The following is an 18838-nucleotide window of genomic DNA, read 5'->3' as shown; positions in this document are numbered from 1 at the left end:
TCTAATATTAAGCACAGTGCTATTACTCGTTTGTACACACAAAAGCCATTACAGACATACATATACCAACCCGAAGAAAAGTTACTCAGAATATCTAATGTTTTAGGTGTTGATAGGTGACATTTACAAATAATGTATCTGAAGTTATGTATTACTGCTGCGTATAAATCTAGATATTCACGTGACTACAGTATTTAGGTGCAAACATCACCATATATCGGAATATTTCCTGTTAAAATTGCATTATATTGAGGTAAAGTTTCCAGTTGATGATTCCATCCCCTGATGCTATTGTGTGGTTTAGTGATAAACAATGCGAGGCAATACTTTTGTACTCTTGTTGGCGGTATTTTATTTCTAGTAGGTATTTGAATCTTGTCTGGAAATCTTCTGCACTTTTCTAAAGATTTTTTTGAAAGTTTGTAGGCTTTATATCATGAATGTAAATTACAAAAATAACAAAAACATTAATCCCGTTCAAACATACATGTTTATCCTTGGCAGATAGTAACATCAGCTCATTAATGTTATTTGAGCCAAATTCTCCTTTACATCTTTCTGACCCTCTAAGATTTTGTACCCATTGATTTGTAACCAGTTCATCGTTAGTAACCAGTTCATCGTTTGTAACCAGTTCATCGTTAGTACCTTGTAACCATTTGTAACCTGTTCACTGTTTGTACCCTGTTACCATCTGTAACCACTTCATCATTTGTACCTTGTTACCATTTGTAACCAGTTAATCGTTTGTACCTTGTAACCATTAGTAACCAGTTCATCGTTTGTACCCTGTTACCATTTGTAACCACTTCATCATTTGTACCTTGTTACCATTTGTAACCAGTTAATCGTTTGTACCTTGTAACCATTAGTAACCAGTTCACCTTTTGTACCATGTTTGCTGTTTGTAAACTGTTCATGTTTGTACACTGTAACCGTTTGTAATCTGTTTACCATTGCAACTTCATCCTGCTCAGTGATCACATAATGATTGTTCTACCAGGCATTCTCCCAAAATGTTTTATTTTTTTCATGGCCTTACCTACACCTGCCATTCTGGAATATTATGAATATATGGACTTGTGTAGAAATGCACATAAATTGGTTTTATCTCTATTGTTTAAGGCATACCCATCAATTTCAGAAGGGTTCCTTTTTTATCTTGCTTCAACATCTTGAAGGATATTACTGTCATATCTAGGAACTGAAATCACAATATTGGTAGTAATGATGTAGTTACATCACACATGATCAGTAGTTGGTTCCTTGGAAGCTCTGGTGTCCGTTTTGAATGTCAAGTTCTCAGCACACAAAAACGATCTCTGCCAAATGAAGAGAACAGCTTAATAATTAAGTAATACAATAACGATTTTAAGTTATTTATTTCACACAGATAATAAAAACATGGTCAGACTAAATTACTCCCTTGTAAACCCAAAATCAGGATCATGGAAAAAAAACACCATTTGTATCAAATGATACAGATAGGAATAACATTTGAACATAATTCCATACAAAGTAAGATACATGTATAATTAAAGCAATCCCCAAACAACAAGCTAAACAGCACAATTAATGTCAGGGGAGAAAAGTTATTTTAACTGATAGCCCTTTATCACAGTAAGATCATTTAGTGTAAGGGAATTCATCACAGCAAGATCATTTAGTGTAAGGGAAGTCATCACAGCAAGATCATTTAGTGTAAGGGAGGTCATCACAGTAAGATCATTTAGTCTAAGGGAAGTCATCACAGTAAGATCATTTAGTGTAAGGGAAGTCACCACAGTAAGATCATTTAGTGTAAGGGAAGTCACCACAGTAAGATCATTTAGTGTAAGGGTAGTCATCACAGTAAGATCATTTAGTGTAAGGGAAGTCATCACAGTAAGATCATTTAGTGTAAGGGAAGTCACCACAGTAAGATCATTTAGTCTAAGGGAAGTCATCACAGTAAGATCATTTAGTCTAAGGAAGTCATCACAGCAAGATTATTTAGTGTAAGGGAATTCATCACAGCAAGATCATTTAGTGTAAGGGAAGTCACCACAGTAAGATCATTTAGTGTAAGGGAAGTCACCACAGTAAGATCATTTAGTGTAAGGGAGGTCACCACAGTAAGATCATTTAGTCTAAGGGAAGTCACCACAGTAAGATCATTTAGTGTAAGGGAAGTCACCACAGTAAGATCATTTAGTCTAAGGGAAGTCACCACAGTAAGATCATTTAGTGTAAGGGAGTCATCACAGTAAGATCATTTAGTGTAAGGGAAGTCACCACAGTAAGATCATTTAGTCTAAGGGAAGTCACCACAGTAAGATCATTTAGTGTAAGGGAAGTCACCACAGTAAGATCATTTAGTCTAAGGGAAGTCACCACAGTAAGATCATTTAGTGTAAGGGAAGTCATCACAGTAAGATCATTTAGTGTAAGGGAAGTCACCACAGTAAGATCATTTAGTCTAAGGAAGTCATCACAGTAAGATCATTTAGTGTAAGGAAAGTCATCACAGCAAGATCATTTAGTGTAAGGGAAGTCACCACAGTAAGATCATTTAGTGTAAGGGAATTCATCACAGTAAGATCATTTGGTCTAAGGGAAGTCATCACAGCAAGATCATTTAGTGTAAGGGAAGTCATCACAGTAAGATCATTTAGTGTAAGGGAATTCATCACAGTAAGATCATTTAGTCTAAGGGAAGTCATCACAGCAAGATCATTTAGTGTAAGGGAAGTCACCACAGTAAGATCATTTAGTCTAAGGGAAGTCATCACAGTAAGATCATTTAGTGTAAGGGAAGTCATCACAGCAAGATCATTTAGTCTAAGGGAATTCATCACAGTAAGATCATTTAGTGTAAGGGAAGTCATCACAGCAAGATCATTTAGTGTAAGGGAAGTCACCACAGTAAGATCATTTAGTGTAAGGGAAGTCATCACAGTAAGATCATTTAGTGTAAGGGAAGTCATCACAGTAAGATCATGTAGTCTAAGGGAGGTCATCACAGTAAGATCATTTAGTGTAAGGGAAGTCACCACAGTAAGATCATTTAGTCTAAGGGAAGTCACCACAGTAAGATCATTTAGTGTAAGGGAAGTCATCACAGCAAGATCATTTAGTGTAAGGGAAGTCATCACAGCAAGATTATTTAGTCTAAGGGAAGTCATCACAGCAAGATTATTTAGTCTAAGGGAAGTCACCACAGTAAGATCATTTAGTGTAAGGGAAGTCACCACAGTAAGATCATTTAGTGTAAGGGAAGTCATCACAGCAAGATTATTTAGTCTAAGGGAAGTCACCACAGTAAGATCATTTAGTGTAAGGGAAGTCACCACAGTAAGATCATTTAGTCTAAGGGAAGTCATCACAGTAAGATCATTTAGTGTAAGAGAAGTCATCACAGCAAGATCATTTAGTCTAAGGGAAGTCATCACAGTAAGATCATTTAGTGTAAGGGAAGTCATCACAGTAAGATCATTTAGTGTAAGGGAAGTCATCACAGCAAGATCATTTAGTGTAAGAGAAGTCATCACAGCAAGATCATTTAGTCTAAGGGAAGTCATCACAGTAAGATCATTTAGTGTAAGGGAAGTCACCACAGTAAGATCATTTAGTCTAAGGAAGTCATCACAGTAAGATCATTTAGTGTAAGGAAAGTCATCACAGCAAGATCATTTAGTGTAAGGGAAGTCATCACAGTAAGATCATTTAGTCTAAGGGTAGTCATCACAGTAAGATCATTTAGTGTAAGGGAATTCATCACAGTAAGATCATTTGGTCTAAGGGAAGTCATCACAGCAAGATCATTTAGTGTAAGGGAAGTCATCACAGTAAGATCATTTAGTGTAAGGGAATTCATCACAGTAAGATCATTTGGTCTAAGGGAAGTCATCACAGCAAGATCATTTAGTGTAAGGGAAGTCACCACAGTAAGATCATTTAGTCTAAGGGAAGTCACCACAGTAAGATCATTTAGTGTAAGGGAGGTCACCACAGTAAGATCATTTAGTCTAAGGGAAGTCATCACAGCAAGATCATTTAGTGTAAGGGAAGTCACCACAGTAAGATCATTTAGTCTAAGGGAAGTCATCACAGTAAGATCATTTAGTGTAAGGGAAGTCATCACAGCAAGATCATTTAGTCTAAGGGAATTCATCACAGTAAGATCATTTAGTGTAAGGGAAGTCATCACAGCAAGATCATTTAGTGTAAGGGAAGTCACCACAGTAAGATCATTTAGTGTAAGGGAAGTCATCACAGTAAGATCATTTAGTGTAAGGGAAGTCATCACAGTAAGATCATGTAGTCTAAGGGAGGTCATCACAGTAAGATCATTTAGTGTAAGGGAAGTCACCACAGTAAGATCATTTAGTCTAAGGGAAGTCACCACAGTAAGATCATTTAGTGTAAGGGAAGTCATCACAGCAAGATCATTTAGTGTAAGGGAAGTCATCACAGCAAGATTATTTAGTCTAAGGGAAGTCATCACAGCAAGATTATTTAGTCTAAGGGAAGTCACCACAGTAAGATCATTTAGTGTAAGGGAAGTCACCACAGTAAGATCATTTAGTGTAAGGGAAGTCATCACAGCAAGATTATTTAGTCTAAGGGAAGTCACCACAGTAAGATCATTTAGTGTAAGGGAAGTCACCACAGTAAGATCATTTAGTCTAAGGGAAGTCATCACAGTAAGATCATTTAGTGTAAGAGAAGTCATCACAGCAAGATCATTTAGTCTAAGGGAAGTCATCACAGTAAGATCATTTAGTGTAAGGGAAGTCATCACAGTAAGATCATTTAGTGTAAGGGAAGTCATCACAGCAAGATCATTTAGTGTAAGAGAAGTCATCACAGCAAGATCATTTAGTCTAAGGGAAGTCATCACAGTAAGATCATTTAGTCTAGGGGAAGTCATCACAGCCAGATCATTTAGTGTAAGGGAAGTCATCACAGTAAGATCATTTAGTGTAAGGGAGGTCATCACAGCAAGATCATTTAGTCTAAGAGAGGTCATCACAGCAAGATCATTTAGTGTAAGGGAAGTCACCACAGTAAGATCATTTAGTCTAAGGGAAGTCATCACAGCAAGATCATTTAGTGTAAGGGAAGTCACCACAGTAAGATCATTTAGTCTAAGGGAAGTCACCACAGTAAGATCATTTAGTCTAAGGGAAGTCATCACAGTAAGATCATTTAGTGTAAGGGAAGTCACCACAGTAAGATCATTTAGTCTAAGGGAAGTCATCACAGCAAGATTATTTAGTCTAAGGGAAGTCATCACAGTAAGATCATTTAGTCTAAGGGAAGTCACCACAGTAAGATCATTTAGTGTAAGGGAAGTCATCACAGTAAGATCATTTAGTGTAAGGGAAGTCACCACAGTAAGATCATTTAGTGTAAGGGAAGTCATCACAGCAAGATCATTTAGTGTAAGGGAAGTCATCACAGTAAGATCATTTAGTGTAAGGGAAGTCATCACAGTAAGATCATTTAGTGTAAGGGAAGTCACCACAGTAAGATCATTTAGTGTAAGGGAAGTCATCACAGTAAGATCATTTAGTCTAAGGGAAGTCATCACAGCAAGATTATTTAGTGTAAGGGAAGTCACCACAGTAAGATCATTTAGTGTAAGGGAAGTCATCACAGTAAGATCATTTAGTGTAAGGGAAGTCACCACAGTAAGATCATTTAGTGTAAGGGAAGTCACCACAGTAAGATCATTTAGTCTAAGGGAAGTCATCACAGTAAGATCATTTAGTGTAAGGGAAGTCACCACAGTAAGATCATTTAGTGTAAGGGAAGTCACCACAGTAAGATCATTTAGTCTAAGGGAAGTCATCACAGTAAGATTATTTAGTCTAAGGGAAGTCACCACAGTAAGATCATTTAGTGTAAGGGAAGTCACCACAGTAAGATCATTTAGTCTAAGGGAAGTCATCACAGCAAGATTATTTAGTCTAAGGGAAGTCATCACAGTAAGATCATTTAGTCTAAGGGAAGTCACCACAGTAAGATCATTTAGTGTAAGGGAACTCATCACAGCAAGATCATTTAGTGTAAGGGAGGTCATCACAGCAAGATCATTTAGTCTAAGGGAAGTCATCACAGCAAGATCATTTAGTCTAAGGGAAGTCACCACAGTAAGATCATTTAGTCTAGGGGAAGTCATCACAGTAAGATCATTTAGTCTAAGGGAAGTCATCACAGCAAGATTATTTAGTGTAAGGGAAGTCACCACAGTAAGATCATTTAGTGTAAGGGAAGTCATCACAGCAAGATCATTTAGTCTAAGATAAGTCATCACAGCAAGATCATTTAGTCTAAGGGAAGTCACCACAGTAAGATCATTTTGTGTAAGGGAAGTCATCACAGCAAGATCATTTAGTCTAAGGGAAGTCACCACAGTAAGATCATTTAGTCTAAGGGAAGTCACCACAGTAAGATCATTTAGTCTAAGATAAGTCATCACAGCAAGATCATTTAGTCTAAGGGAAGTCATCACAGCAAGATTATTTAGTCTAAGATAAGTCATCACAACAAGATCATTTAGTCTAAGGGAAGTCATCACAGCAAGATTATTTAGTCTAAGGGAAGTCATCACAGTAAGATCATTTAGTCTAAGGGAAGTCACCACAGTAAGATCATTTAGTGTAAGGGAAGTCACCACAGCAAGATCATTTAGTGTAAGGGAAGTCATCACAGCAAGATCATTTAGTGTAAGGGAAGTCACCACAGCAAGATCATTTAGTGTAAGGGAAGTCATCACAGCAAGATCATTTAGTGTAAGGGAAGTCATCACAACAAGATCATTTAGTCTAAGGGAAGTCATCACAGTAAGATCATTTAGTCTAAGGAAGTCATCACAGTAAGATCATTTAGTGTAAGGGAAGTCACCACAGTAAGATCATTTAGTGTAAGGGAAGTCACCACAGTAAGATCGTTTAGTGTAAGGGAAGTCATCACAGCAAGATCATTTAGTGTAAGGGAAGTCATCACAGTAAGATCATTTAGTCTAAGGGAAGTCATCACAGTAAGATCATTTAGTCTAAGGGAAGTCACCACAGTAAGATCATTTAGTGTAAGGGAGGTCACCACAGTAAGATCATTTAGTCTAAGGGAAGTCACCACAGTAAGATCATTTAGTGTAAGGGAAGTCATCACAGCAAGATCATTTAGTCTAAGGGAAGTCACCACAGTAAGATCATTTGGTCTAAGGGAAGTCATCACAGTAAGATCATTTAGTGTAAGGGAAGTCACCACAGTAAGATCATTTAGTGTAAGGGAAGTCACCACAGCAAGATCATTTAGTCTAAGGGAAGTCATCACAGCAAGATCATTTAGTGTAAGGGAAGTCATCACAGTAAGATCATTTAGTGTAAGGGAGGTCATCACAGCAAGATCATTTAGTGTAAGGGAGGTCATCACAGTAAGATCATTTAGTGTAAGGGAAGTCATCACAGTAAGATCATTTAGTGTAAGGGAAGTCACCACAGTAAGATCATTTAGTGTAAGGGAAGTCATCACAGCAAGATCATTTAGTCTAAGGGAAGATGGACAGATGACAAACTGTCACAATTGCTAGTAAGAGCTTGTAATTTTGGCAAGATAAGCTAACAGATAATACCTGTTGGTAAAGTCTGCAACTGCCGAACAGAAGCGAAGCCCTTGTATCTGATCACCAACCTCTGACCTGATAATATCACAGTGTCCTAGTCCTACCTCAAGCCATAGAGCACTGAAACAATAAAATAAACAGGTACATTATACCTATTAAATCACAGAATTTCTGATGCAGAATAATTTTACCTGTTCAAGATACTGTATGGCCCATTAATTTTGATGTACAGTTGTTGTAATCAAACTTCAATCAATGAATGTTTGTAAACTGACAATATAACTAGATGTACCTGTCAGGCTTAAGTAATTGTGCTGACATTGACAGTATAATTCTGACATAATCTAGTCCATCCTTGCCACCATCAAAGGCATGTGGGTCCTCATATCTACAAAATACAATGGCATTCATTTGTTTATTCGTTACAGCTGGCATCAAGTTTATTTTTATATGTTCTTTCTAGAGCAAGTGAGGTCAGTTTGATCTAAATGTATCTTGACCCAAGCACAACAGCAGTGGATGGTCAACAGCTTCCCGAGATATATAAATCATTGATACATGTATCTAGGACACAGTTTGGGTAGTTTGATCCCTTGCAGGAATCAGATATCAAATATTATATCAAATTCAGACTAAATAGTTCTATTTATCACAGAAGCTCCTGTTACTTGACGTAGCAGATTGTAGTTTACGGAAGGGGAGTGCAGATCTTAATAAGCTTGAAAGACTAACAATTTAGAAACACAAACACATTATAATAATTGAATTTGTACAGAAAATGTGAAATGCAAATCAAGCTGAAATTACATTATATATGATAAGCCGCTCTGTGTCATCTGTTACAGGTCCATTATCCAGACAAACTTACTGAGTCAATTCAGTTTCCATACTTTGTATCTCATCAGTCCTTACATATGGCGGATTGGCAATGACAAGGTCATACAGACCATGTGACCTCAAAGTCGGCCAGGAATCTACATTAACATACACGTATAGTTTGTACAACAGCAGTACATTATACATTTCTGAGAAATATTAAACAACACAATGACACACTAAAGATGTTGTATAATGAAAATATTGAAGAACACTGAACAAAGTATATCTTGTTTATCAAAATGTCACAAAGAAAGTTCTTCAAGCACATTATCAAAATAAGTAAGGTACACACAAAGTTATAGAATAAGGAGGTCAGATTTTTTATTAGATAAGTCAAAAATAGCATGTAATTTTTAATTAATCATTAATCCCTACCACAAACTTTGTCTGAGATCACTAACCAGGTTTAGAGTAGTCCATCGTCAGAGTGGTGAGTCGTGTATGTACACCTGTACACATAGCATTCTCTTCAGTCAAGTCACATGCTATTCTACTCTTGTCTACTGCTACGACCTCTGCCTAAAACACAAAATTACAGCATTACAGCAATGTCTGTCTAAAACACAAACTTATTACACCAACTACGTCTGTCTATTAACAAACCGTACAGTATTACACCAGCTACCCCTATCTTAAACACAAACTTACAACATTACAGATACCTCTGTCTAAAACACAAACTTACAACATTACAGATACCTCTACATGTCTAAAACACAAACTTACAGCATTACAGCTATATCTGTCTAAAACACAAACTTACAACATTACAGATACCTCTACATGTCTAAAACACAAACTTACAGTATTACAGCTATATCTGTCTAAAACACAAACTTACAACATTACAGATACCTTTGTCTAAAACACAAACTTACAGTATTACAGCTATCTCTGTCTAAAACACAAACTTACAGCATAACAGCTATCTCTGTCTAAAACACCAACTTACAATATTACAGCTATCTCTGTCTAAAACACAAACTTACAAAATAACAGCTATCTCTGTCTAAAACACAAACTTACAGCATTACAGCTATCTCTGTCTAAAACACAAACTTACAGCATAACAGCTATCTCTGTCTAAAACACAAACTTACAGCATTACAGCTATCTCTGTCTAAAACACAGACTTACAGCATTACAGCTATCTCTGTCTAAAACACAAACTTACAGTATTACAGCTATATCTGTCTAAAACACAGACTTACAGCATTACAGCTATCTCTGTCTAAAACACAAACTTACAGTATTACAGCTATCTCTGTCTAAAACACAAACTTACAGCATTACAGCTATCTCTGTCTAAAACACAAACTTACAGCATTACAGCTATCTCTGTCTAAAACACAAACTTACAGCATAACAGCTATCTCTGTCTAAAACACAAACTTACAGCATTACAGCTATCTCTGTCTAAAACACAAACTTACAGTATTACAGCTATCTCTGTCTAAAACACAAACTTACAGCATTACAGCTATCTCAGTCTAAAACACAAAATTACAGTATTATAGATACCTTTGTCTAAAACACAAACTTACAGCATAACAGCTATCTCTGTCTAAAACACAAACTTACAGTATTACAGCTATATCTGTCTAAAACACAAACTTACAGCATTACAGATACCTCTGTCTAAAACATAAACTTCTTATAGCTATTTTCTCATAAATTAATGTATCATGAACCAGTCACTATGACATGGACTGAACCACAAATGACACTCCCAACAGTTACATGTACCTACTAAGACACCAAGTTCTTTTAATTTGGACTCTACTTTGGTCTTGCCGTTTGAATGTAAAAAAAGAAGAAGAAGCACAATAACACACAATCTAGTGATGCTTCACAAATGTATTTCAAAAAATAATTCTGTAATAAAGAAAATGTATAATTATTATGTGATACCAATGAATACATTTTGAAAAGAACAACTGTTACACTAGGGATGACAACCAATTTAATATGTTACCTGAGGTAATTTGTTAAGAAGGTAAACAGATATTGCCCCACTGCCACTGCCTAACTCCAGAATCCTTGTAGGCTTTGAAGTGTCATGGTATTTCTTGATGTCATTGTAAGCGAGATGGGCAAGTTCCTGTAAAAACACATAATTTGAAACAGATTTAAAAAACAAAGCAAAGCAAAGTTCTAAAAATTATCTTAATATGCAGCTGTTACCATTTCATATTTTCACATACACATGTATTTATATAATCTAATATAAATTATAATACATGTATATACATTATGATATTGTTAGTGACAGATAATTCCCTAAACTTGCATCTGATTCAGTAAATTTTATCAATGGAGGAAACTTACATTTGTGTCTTGACCTGAACTTATCTCAGTGTCAAGTCTAGGGAAGAAAATGCTACATTTGTGTCTTGGTCTGAATATCTTACCTCTGTCTCTGGTCTAGAGATGTGACTGTTAGATGTGTCTTGGTCTGAATATCTTACCTCAGTCTCTGGTCTAGAGATGTGACTGTTACATGTGTCTTGGTCTGAATATCTTACCTCAGTCTCTGGTCTAGAGATGTGACTGTTACATTTGTGTCTTGGCCTGAATATCTTACCTCTGTCTCTGGTCTAGAGATGTGACTGTTACATTTGTGTCTTGGCCTGAATATCTTACCTCGGTCTCTGGTCTAGAGATGTGACTGTTACATTTGTGTCTTGGTCTGAATATCTTTCCTCAGTCTCTGGTCTAGAGATGTAAATATTACATGTGTCTTGGTCTGAATATCTTACCTCGGTCTCTGGTCTAGAGATGTGACTGTTACATGTGTCTTGGTCTGAATATCTTACCTCTGTCTCTGGTCTAGAGATGTGACTGTTACATGTGTCTTGGTCTGAATATCTTACCTCGGTCTCTGGTCTAGAGATGTAACTGTTACATGTGTCTTGGTCTGAATATCTTTCCTCAGTCTCTGGTCTAGAGATGTGACTGTTACATGTGTCTTGGTCTGAATATCTTACCTCGGTCTCTGGTCTAGAGATGTGACTGTTACATTTGTGTCTTGGCCTGAATATCTTACCTCTGTCTCTGGTCTAGAGATGTAACTGTTGCATTTGTATCTTGGCCTGAATATCTTACCTCAGTCTCTGGTCTAGAGATGTAAATATTACATGTGTCTTGGTCTGAATATCTTACCTCGGTCTCTGGTCTCGGGATGAACACTGGGGGCCTCATTTTAAGGGTAAGCTCATGAAAGTCCCATTCCCCAATGATGTATTGCACTGGCATTCTGAATTCAATAATTTATATGTAATTTATTTATTGAGCAGTATGAAAATCAAGACATAGGTCCATTGTAAAATACACATATTGCAGTATTCTCCACCCTGCAAAGATTTAGGAAGAAGCTTTATCAATTGTTTTGTTTCTTGTCTTGACCAATATAAGTGTAAAATGTAGGAAACTGAGATGCTTTACTGGAGCCTAAGAACTTTCAGATATGGTATGGAAGTAAAGAGAATGAAAGGTACTCAAAGTATGCATTAATTACCTATTCTACCGTTTAACACATGGTACATATTAGTTACCTTTTGTACCGTTTAACACATGGTACACATTAGTTACCTTTTGTACCATTTAACACATGGTACACATTAGTTACCTACTGTATCATTTAACACATGGTACATATTAGTTACCTTTTGTACCATTTAACACATGGTTCACATTAGTTACCTTTTGTACCGTTTAACACATGGTACACATTAGTTACCTACTGTACCATTTAACATATGGTACACATTAGTTACCTACTGTACCATTTAACACATGGTACACATTAGTTACCTTTTGTACCATTTAACACATGGTACACATTAGTTACCTTTTGTACCGTTTAACACATGGTACACATTAGTTACCTTTTGTACCGTTTAACATATGGTACACATTAGTTACCTTTTGTACCGTTTAACACATGGTTCACATTAGTTACCTACTGTACCATTTAACACATGGTACACATTAGTTACCTTTTGTACTATTTAACACATGGTACACATTAGTTACCTTTTGTATCATTTAACACATGGTACACATTAGTTACCTTTTGTACCGTTTAACATATGGTACACATTAGTTACCTTTTGTACCGTTTAACACATGGTTCACATTAGTTACCTACTGTACCATTTAACACATGGTACACATTAGTTACCTTTTGTACCGTTTAACACATGGTACACATTAGTTACCTTTTGTACCATTTAACACATGGTACACATTAGTTACCTTTTGTACCATTTAACACATGGTACACATTAGTTACCTTTTGTACTATTTAACACATGGTACATATTAGTTACCTTTTGTACTATTTAACACATGGTACACATTAGTTACCTATTGTACCTTTAACACATGGTACACATTAGTTACCTTTTGTACCGTTTAACACATGGTACACATTAGTTACCTTTTGTACTATTTAACACATGGTACACATTAGTTACCTATTGTACCGTTTAACACATGGTACACATTAGTTACCTTTTGTACCGTTTAACACATGGTACATATTAGTTACCTTTTGTACTATTTAACACATGGTACACATTAGTTACCTTTTGTACCTTTAACACATGGTACACATTAGTTACCTTTTGTACCATTTAACACATGGTACATATTAGTTACCTTTTGTACCGTTTAACACATGGTACACATTAGTTACCTACTGTACCGTTTAACACATGGTACACATTAGTTACCTACTGTACCGTTTAACACATGGTACACATTAGTTACCTACTGTACCGTTTAACACATGGTACACATTAGTTACCTACTGTACCGTTTAACACATGGTACACATTACATATTAGTTACCTTTTGTACCGTTTAACACATGGTACACATTAGTTACCTTTTGTACCATTTAACACATGGTACACATTAATTACCTATTGTACCTTTAACACATGGTACACATTAGTTACCTACTGTACCATTTAACACATGGTACACATTAGTTACCTTTTGTACCGTTTAACACATGGTACACATTAGTTACCTTTTGTACCATTTAACACATGGTACACATTAGTTACCTATTGTACCTTTAACACATGGTACACATTAATTACCTATTGTACCTTTAACACATGGTACACATTAATTACCTATTGTACCTTTAACACATGGTACACATTAGTTACCTACTGTACCATTTAACACATGGTACACATTAGTTACCTTTTGTACCGTTTAACACATGGTACACATTAGTTACCTTTTGTACCATTTAACACATGGTACACATTAGTTACCTACTGTACCGTTTAACACATGGTACACATTAGTTACCTTTTGTACCGTTTAACATATGGTATACAATAGTTACCTTTCGTATCGTTTTCTACACATTTCAGCAATTTTGTCTATCTGGTCTTGGTGAAGGACAAGATCCTTTGCAACATCATGAATCTAGAAAGGGGAGACAAAATGTTACAGATACAGTGATGGTAGCAATTTGTATTTATTTACCTTTTTGCACAGCGGCAGTGGAAGTAACTCATTACATGGGAAGGGAAATAACTCACTCTACGAATGTATAATTAACAAAAATGGTGAAAGTATAATACAGAGTGAGATCACAGAATATGGACAGACTTTATAAACCACTGGGGATTAAATCAAGCATTATACATTATAAAGAATAATTAAGATTATGCACCATGAAGAGTAATTAATTGACATTACACATGTACGACATGAAGAGTGATTGACATTCTACGTCATGAAGAGTAATTGACATTATACATGTACGACATGAAGAGTAATTGACATTATACAATATGAAGAGTAATTGACAGTATATGACATGAAGAGTAATTGACATTATACGACATGAAGAGTAATTGACATTATATGACATGAAGAGTAAAATACCTTATACGACATGAAGAGTAATTGACATTATATGACATGGATAGTAATTGACATTAAACGACATGAAGAGTAATTGACATTATACATGTACGACATGAAGAGTGATTGACATTATACGACATGAAGAGTAACTGACATTATATGACATGGATAGTAATTGACATTAAACGACATGAAGAGTAATTGACATTATACATGTACGACATGAAGAGTGATTGACATTATACGACATGAAGAGTAACTGACATTATATGACATGGATAGTAATTGACATTAAACGACATGAAGAGTAATTGACATTATATGACATGAAGAGTAATTGACATTATACGACATGAAGAGTAATTGACATTATACGACATGAAGAGTAATTGACATTATACGACATGAAGAGTAATTGACATTATACGACATGAAGAGTAATTGACATTATACGACATGAAGAGTAACTGATACTATACGACATGAAGAGTAACTGACATTATACGACATGAAGAGGAATTGACATTATACGACATGAAGAGTAATTGACATTATACAGCATGAAGAGTAATTGACATTATACGACATTAAGAGTAATTGACATTATACAACATGAAGAGTAATTGACATTATACGACATGAAGAGTAATTGGCATTATACAGCACAAAGAGTAATTGACATTATACAACATGAAGAGTAATTGACCTTATACAACATGAAGAGTAATTGACATAATACAGCATGAAGAGTAATTGACATTATACGACATGAAGAGTAATTGGCATTATACAGCACGAAGAGTAATTGGCATTATACAGCATGAAGAGTAATTGACATTATACAACATGAAGAGTAATTGACATTATACGACATGAAGAGTAATTGACATTATACAGCATGAAGAGTAATTGACATTATACGACATGAAGAGTAATTGACATTATACGACATGAAGAGTAATTGGCATTATACACCATGAAGAGTAATTGGCATTATACACCATGAAGAGTAATTGACATTATATGGCATGAAGAGTAATTGACATTATACGACATGAAGAGTAATTGGCATTATACACCATGAAGAGTAATTGACATTATACGACATGAAGAGTAATTGACATTATACGACATGAAGAGTAATTGACATTATATGACATGAAGAGTAATTGATATTATACGACATGAAGAGTAATTGACATTATACGACATGAAGAGTAATTGACATTATATGACATGAAGAGTAATTGATATTATACGTCATGAAGAAAAACTCATTACACAGCAAATGTACACACCACCTTACTTTATCATAACACAACATGGGGTTTAGCTCATTTCATGACAAGGGGAGTCTATCGATATGGACTAAGGGGAGTAACTCACAAATAACACTGAGCAGTACCACATGAGGAGTACCTGTTTAGCATTTGCTTTACCAGGAGGTTGAGGCCTGGGATTGGTAGGCTGATGTTCAGTGCGAAATGTGTATTGCAAACCAGAACAAAAGGTGAGGACTGGTAAACTGATAGGATATGTCAAATGTACCTACCATTTTATGCCCAAGGACACTTGCTATGATGAGCTGGACAGACTCCCTGGGTTCCGGCACATTCTCACTTTCAAGCAAGTGTGTCCACTTGTCTACCATAGCAACAACTGACTTTGGGTTGGGCTGCACCCCACTGAACTGGGCATTAGGAGACCCGAAACCAGGATGAGTCATACAACACCATTTCCAAGTACGCTTTGTGCAATGCTTATTCAAGCTTCTGAGGACAAACATCAGACTGCAAATACAAATTGTATCTTTAAAGTTGCTTCCATGTTATTATGTTTGAGACATATGTTAGTAAATGTTCTCATATATATGTAGTTATTGCCCTTTAGTTATTATGCTTTACAGAACTCTGTTATGTGTGATGGAGTTACCTTCCTTTAGCTATCATGCTTTACAGAACTATAATTTGTGTTGCAGTTATCTCCCTTTAGTTATTATGCCATAGAAAAACTGTGATTTGTGTTGAAATTATTATGCTTTACATAACTCTGTAATTTGTATTGAAGTTTATATTCCTTCTGTTATTATGCTTTACAGAACCCCGTAATTTTTGTTGGATTTGCCTTTCTTCAGTTATTAAGCTTTAGAACTAGCATTGTAAGTTCTTTTCCCTTTAGGTTGTGGTGGAGTTATCTCCCTTCAGTCAGAGACATATCTTATTACATATATATTCAGTTGTGCTGGCACTACCTTCCTTCACATTTTATACTGGTTTTGTTAATTAAAGGGTTACTAACGTCAGTGTATATCAGACAATCACTGTAAACAGAGTTGATTTTGAGAAACATTATGCCGGCCTCTATTCCCAATATGCATAAATGTTTGATATAGTGTTATGGTTCAAACTACAGGTGGACTAAATTGAAAAAGGATTTTGAAGTGGTTTTTGTTTTTTGTTTGCTACATTTACCCTATTGGCCCCCCTTTCTCCCACCCAAAGAGTGCAACATCCTCCATTTCTACAACATTAGATATTCATTCTGTAATTTCCAAAGGGAGCCAGACTCTTTGTTTATACACCACTACATCTCATTTGCCCAATTATGCTCCAGATTAATTTTCATCAAAAACAATTCTGGCATTCAGGACTAGAAGGGATTTAAAGGAATTGTCGATGGAGGCTGGATTACGGCTGCTGTGCCCTTGGGGCCAGGTAAGCTAAAAATGATAAATTCATATGCATGATAAATCATTGAAAATGAAGAGTTAGGTTGTCACAAGACATGCACAGTGACACTGTACCTAAACATCATAATTATTAACATATGGGCATGTATAACATACATTAAAATTTGCTTAAATTGGAGATCACTGGGACCCATTGGCTTGTTTATATATATATACCTGGTTGATAGGGAGTTGGTAAATCTTGGCAATTGACACATTGGTGCATAAAATTTATAATAAATTGTTACTAACAAAGCTTTCTGTTTAATAAGATTTGAAAATTAGTGAGAAAAATGCCATATTGAAGACACAGGCATCTTACCCTTTACTTGATAATTGGGAATGTGTAAAAGAGAACAACATAAGGTTTTAGCTATCTCAAGCTAATGGGAATTAGTCTTCAGCTATGGACTTAACTTAGCTGGACTGCAATATAGCTGAAATGGTTAGAGCAGCTGTCTAAAGTTCAAAGGTCCCGGTCGTGAGTGCTAATCTGGTCGCTGCATTTTAATTTCCTCTCCTGTTTACATTTGATACTGAACTAAATACCAACAAAAGGTGGTATATAGAAGACTGTATTGAAGGAGGGACAACTGGATTGATTGCTTGGACCAGGTAGATAAATTCTTTTGCAATTAGTTTGAGGTTAGCCATATTTTTACTATAAAATGACTGGACAAATGTCTGAAGTGCGATGCAGCTCAGGTCCCCGTTTTGAATCCTGGTCAGGTCGTTTCATTTTTCCTCTCCTGTTACAGTACAATATGTAGGTCCAAGACCAAGTACAGGTAGGAATTTTTCATTTTTCCTTCATAGTACTGAACAGCCTGAGTTTCCTATGGACCCGACACCATGTCAACACCAGACATAGTGTCATGGCAAGGGGAAACTTGATGAGCTAATAACAGAACCAAAATTCATCAGAGATTTTCATAAATGTGGATATCATGAAGATATGTTATTAGTCGCCATTATATTAGAATTATTATCTTTAATGGCCTATAAATATGAACGGAAAACCAAGCCAAGTATTTAACATAAATATAGTCCTGTTTAGAACTAAAAGGGAAATTTAGGCACAGGTACTTGTGGACATGATTATGATGTTTCTAATTCAAATGTTTCATTATAGACGAGTAAATTATTGTATTACAGTCGCATGCTTAATTTAAAAAAAATATATCATACCTCAGCCTTATAATTAGTATTTATAAGGCCGAGGTACGATTTTTTTTAATTAAGCATGCGATTGTAATACAATAATTTACTCGTCTATAATGAAACATTTGAATTAGAAACATCATAATCATGTCCACAAGTACCTGTGTAGATTAAGAGAGATATCAGGATTAGACATAGGGACTTGTATCTGGTAGTTAACACCCAGAGTTAAAACATTACATATCAAGGATATTGGATTATATATAAATTCCACTCTACTCATACTAAGTCTACTGACGTGTAGTACTGTCTATTTTATAGAGACAGAGTGGATTTTTTTTTTATATACCTGTGGGCTAAACCACACACGTAAATTGCATAATACAATTACATTTGATAACTTTCTAGTCCCATTCCTAATCATTCAAAACAGCGAGATCATTTTAAAGACCAACTTGACGATGGGTCTTGCAATATATCATTGTTTACCCACCCGACACATGTGCACACAATCGCATCGAATGCACCCTTTTACATCTTGTCACACTCACGCTTAACAT

General features: G+C 35.7%; 1 protein-coding gene across 3 annotated transcripts; it reads right to left on the bottom strand.

The window, feature by feature from the left end:
- Positions 1-471: 471 nt before the first annotated feature.
- Positions 472-18831, bottom strand: LOC117331559 (MTRF1L release factor glutamine methyltransferase-like). 3 transcript variants are annotated; one of them, XM_033890335.1, is made up of 10 exons: positions 18772-18831; positions 15942-16179; positions 13860-13942; positions 11654-11747; positions 10467-10592; positions 8893-9010; positions 8481-8586; positions 7905-8000; positions 7622-7732; positions 472-1322 (listed from the first exon to the last, which is right to left on the bottom strand). In XM_033890335.1, the coding sequence occupies exons 2-10, from the start codon at positions 16173-16175 to the stop codon at positions 1295-1297; spliced, it is 996 nt and encodes a 331-aa protein (XP_033746226.1). In that variant the 5' UTR covers positions 16176-16179; positions 18772-18831; the 3' UTR covers positions 472-1294. The 3 variants fall into 3 exon arrangements, with proteins under 3 accessions (XP_033746226.1, XP_033746224.1, XP_033746227.1); XM_033890333.1 differs by having other exon boundaries at positions 18670-18774; XM_033890336.1 differs by lacking the exon at positions 18772-18831 and adding an exon at positions 16941-17108.
- Between the last annotated feature and the right edge of the window lie 7 nt (positions 18832-18838).

Source organism: Pecten maximus, chromosome 7 (assembly GCF_902652985.1).
Source record: "Pecten maximus chromosome 7, xPecMax1.1, whole genome shotgun sequence".
Lineage (NCBI taxonomy): Eukaryota > Metazoa > Mollusca > Bivalvia > Pectinida > Pectinidae > Pecten > Pecten maximus.
The sequence above is the reverse complement of the archived record's forward strand: the minus strand, read 5'-3'. Positions and strand labels throughout refer to the sequence as shown.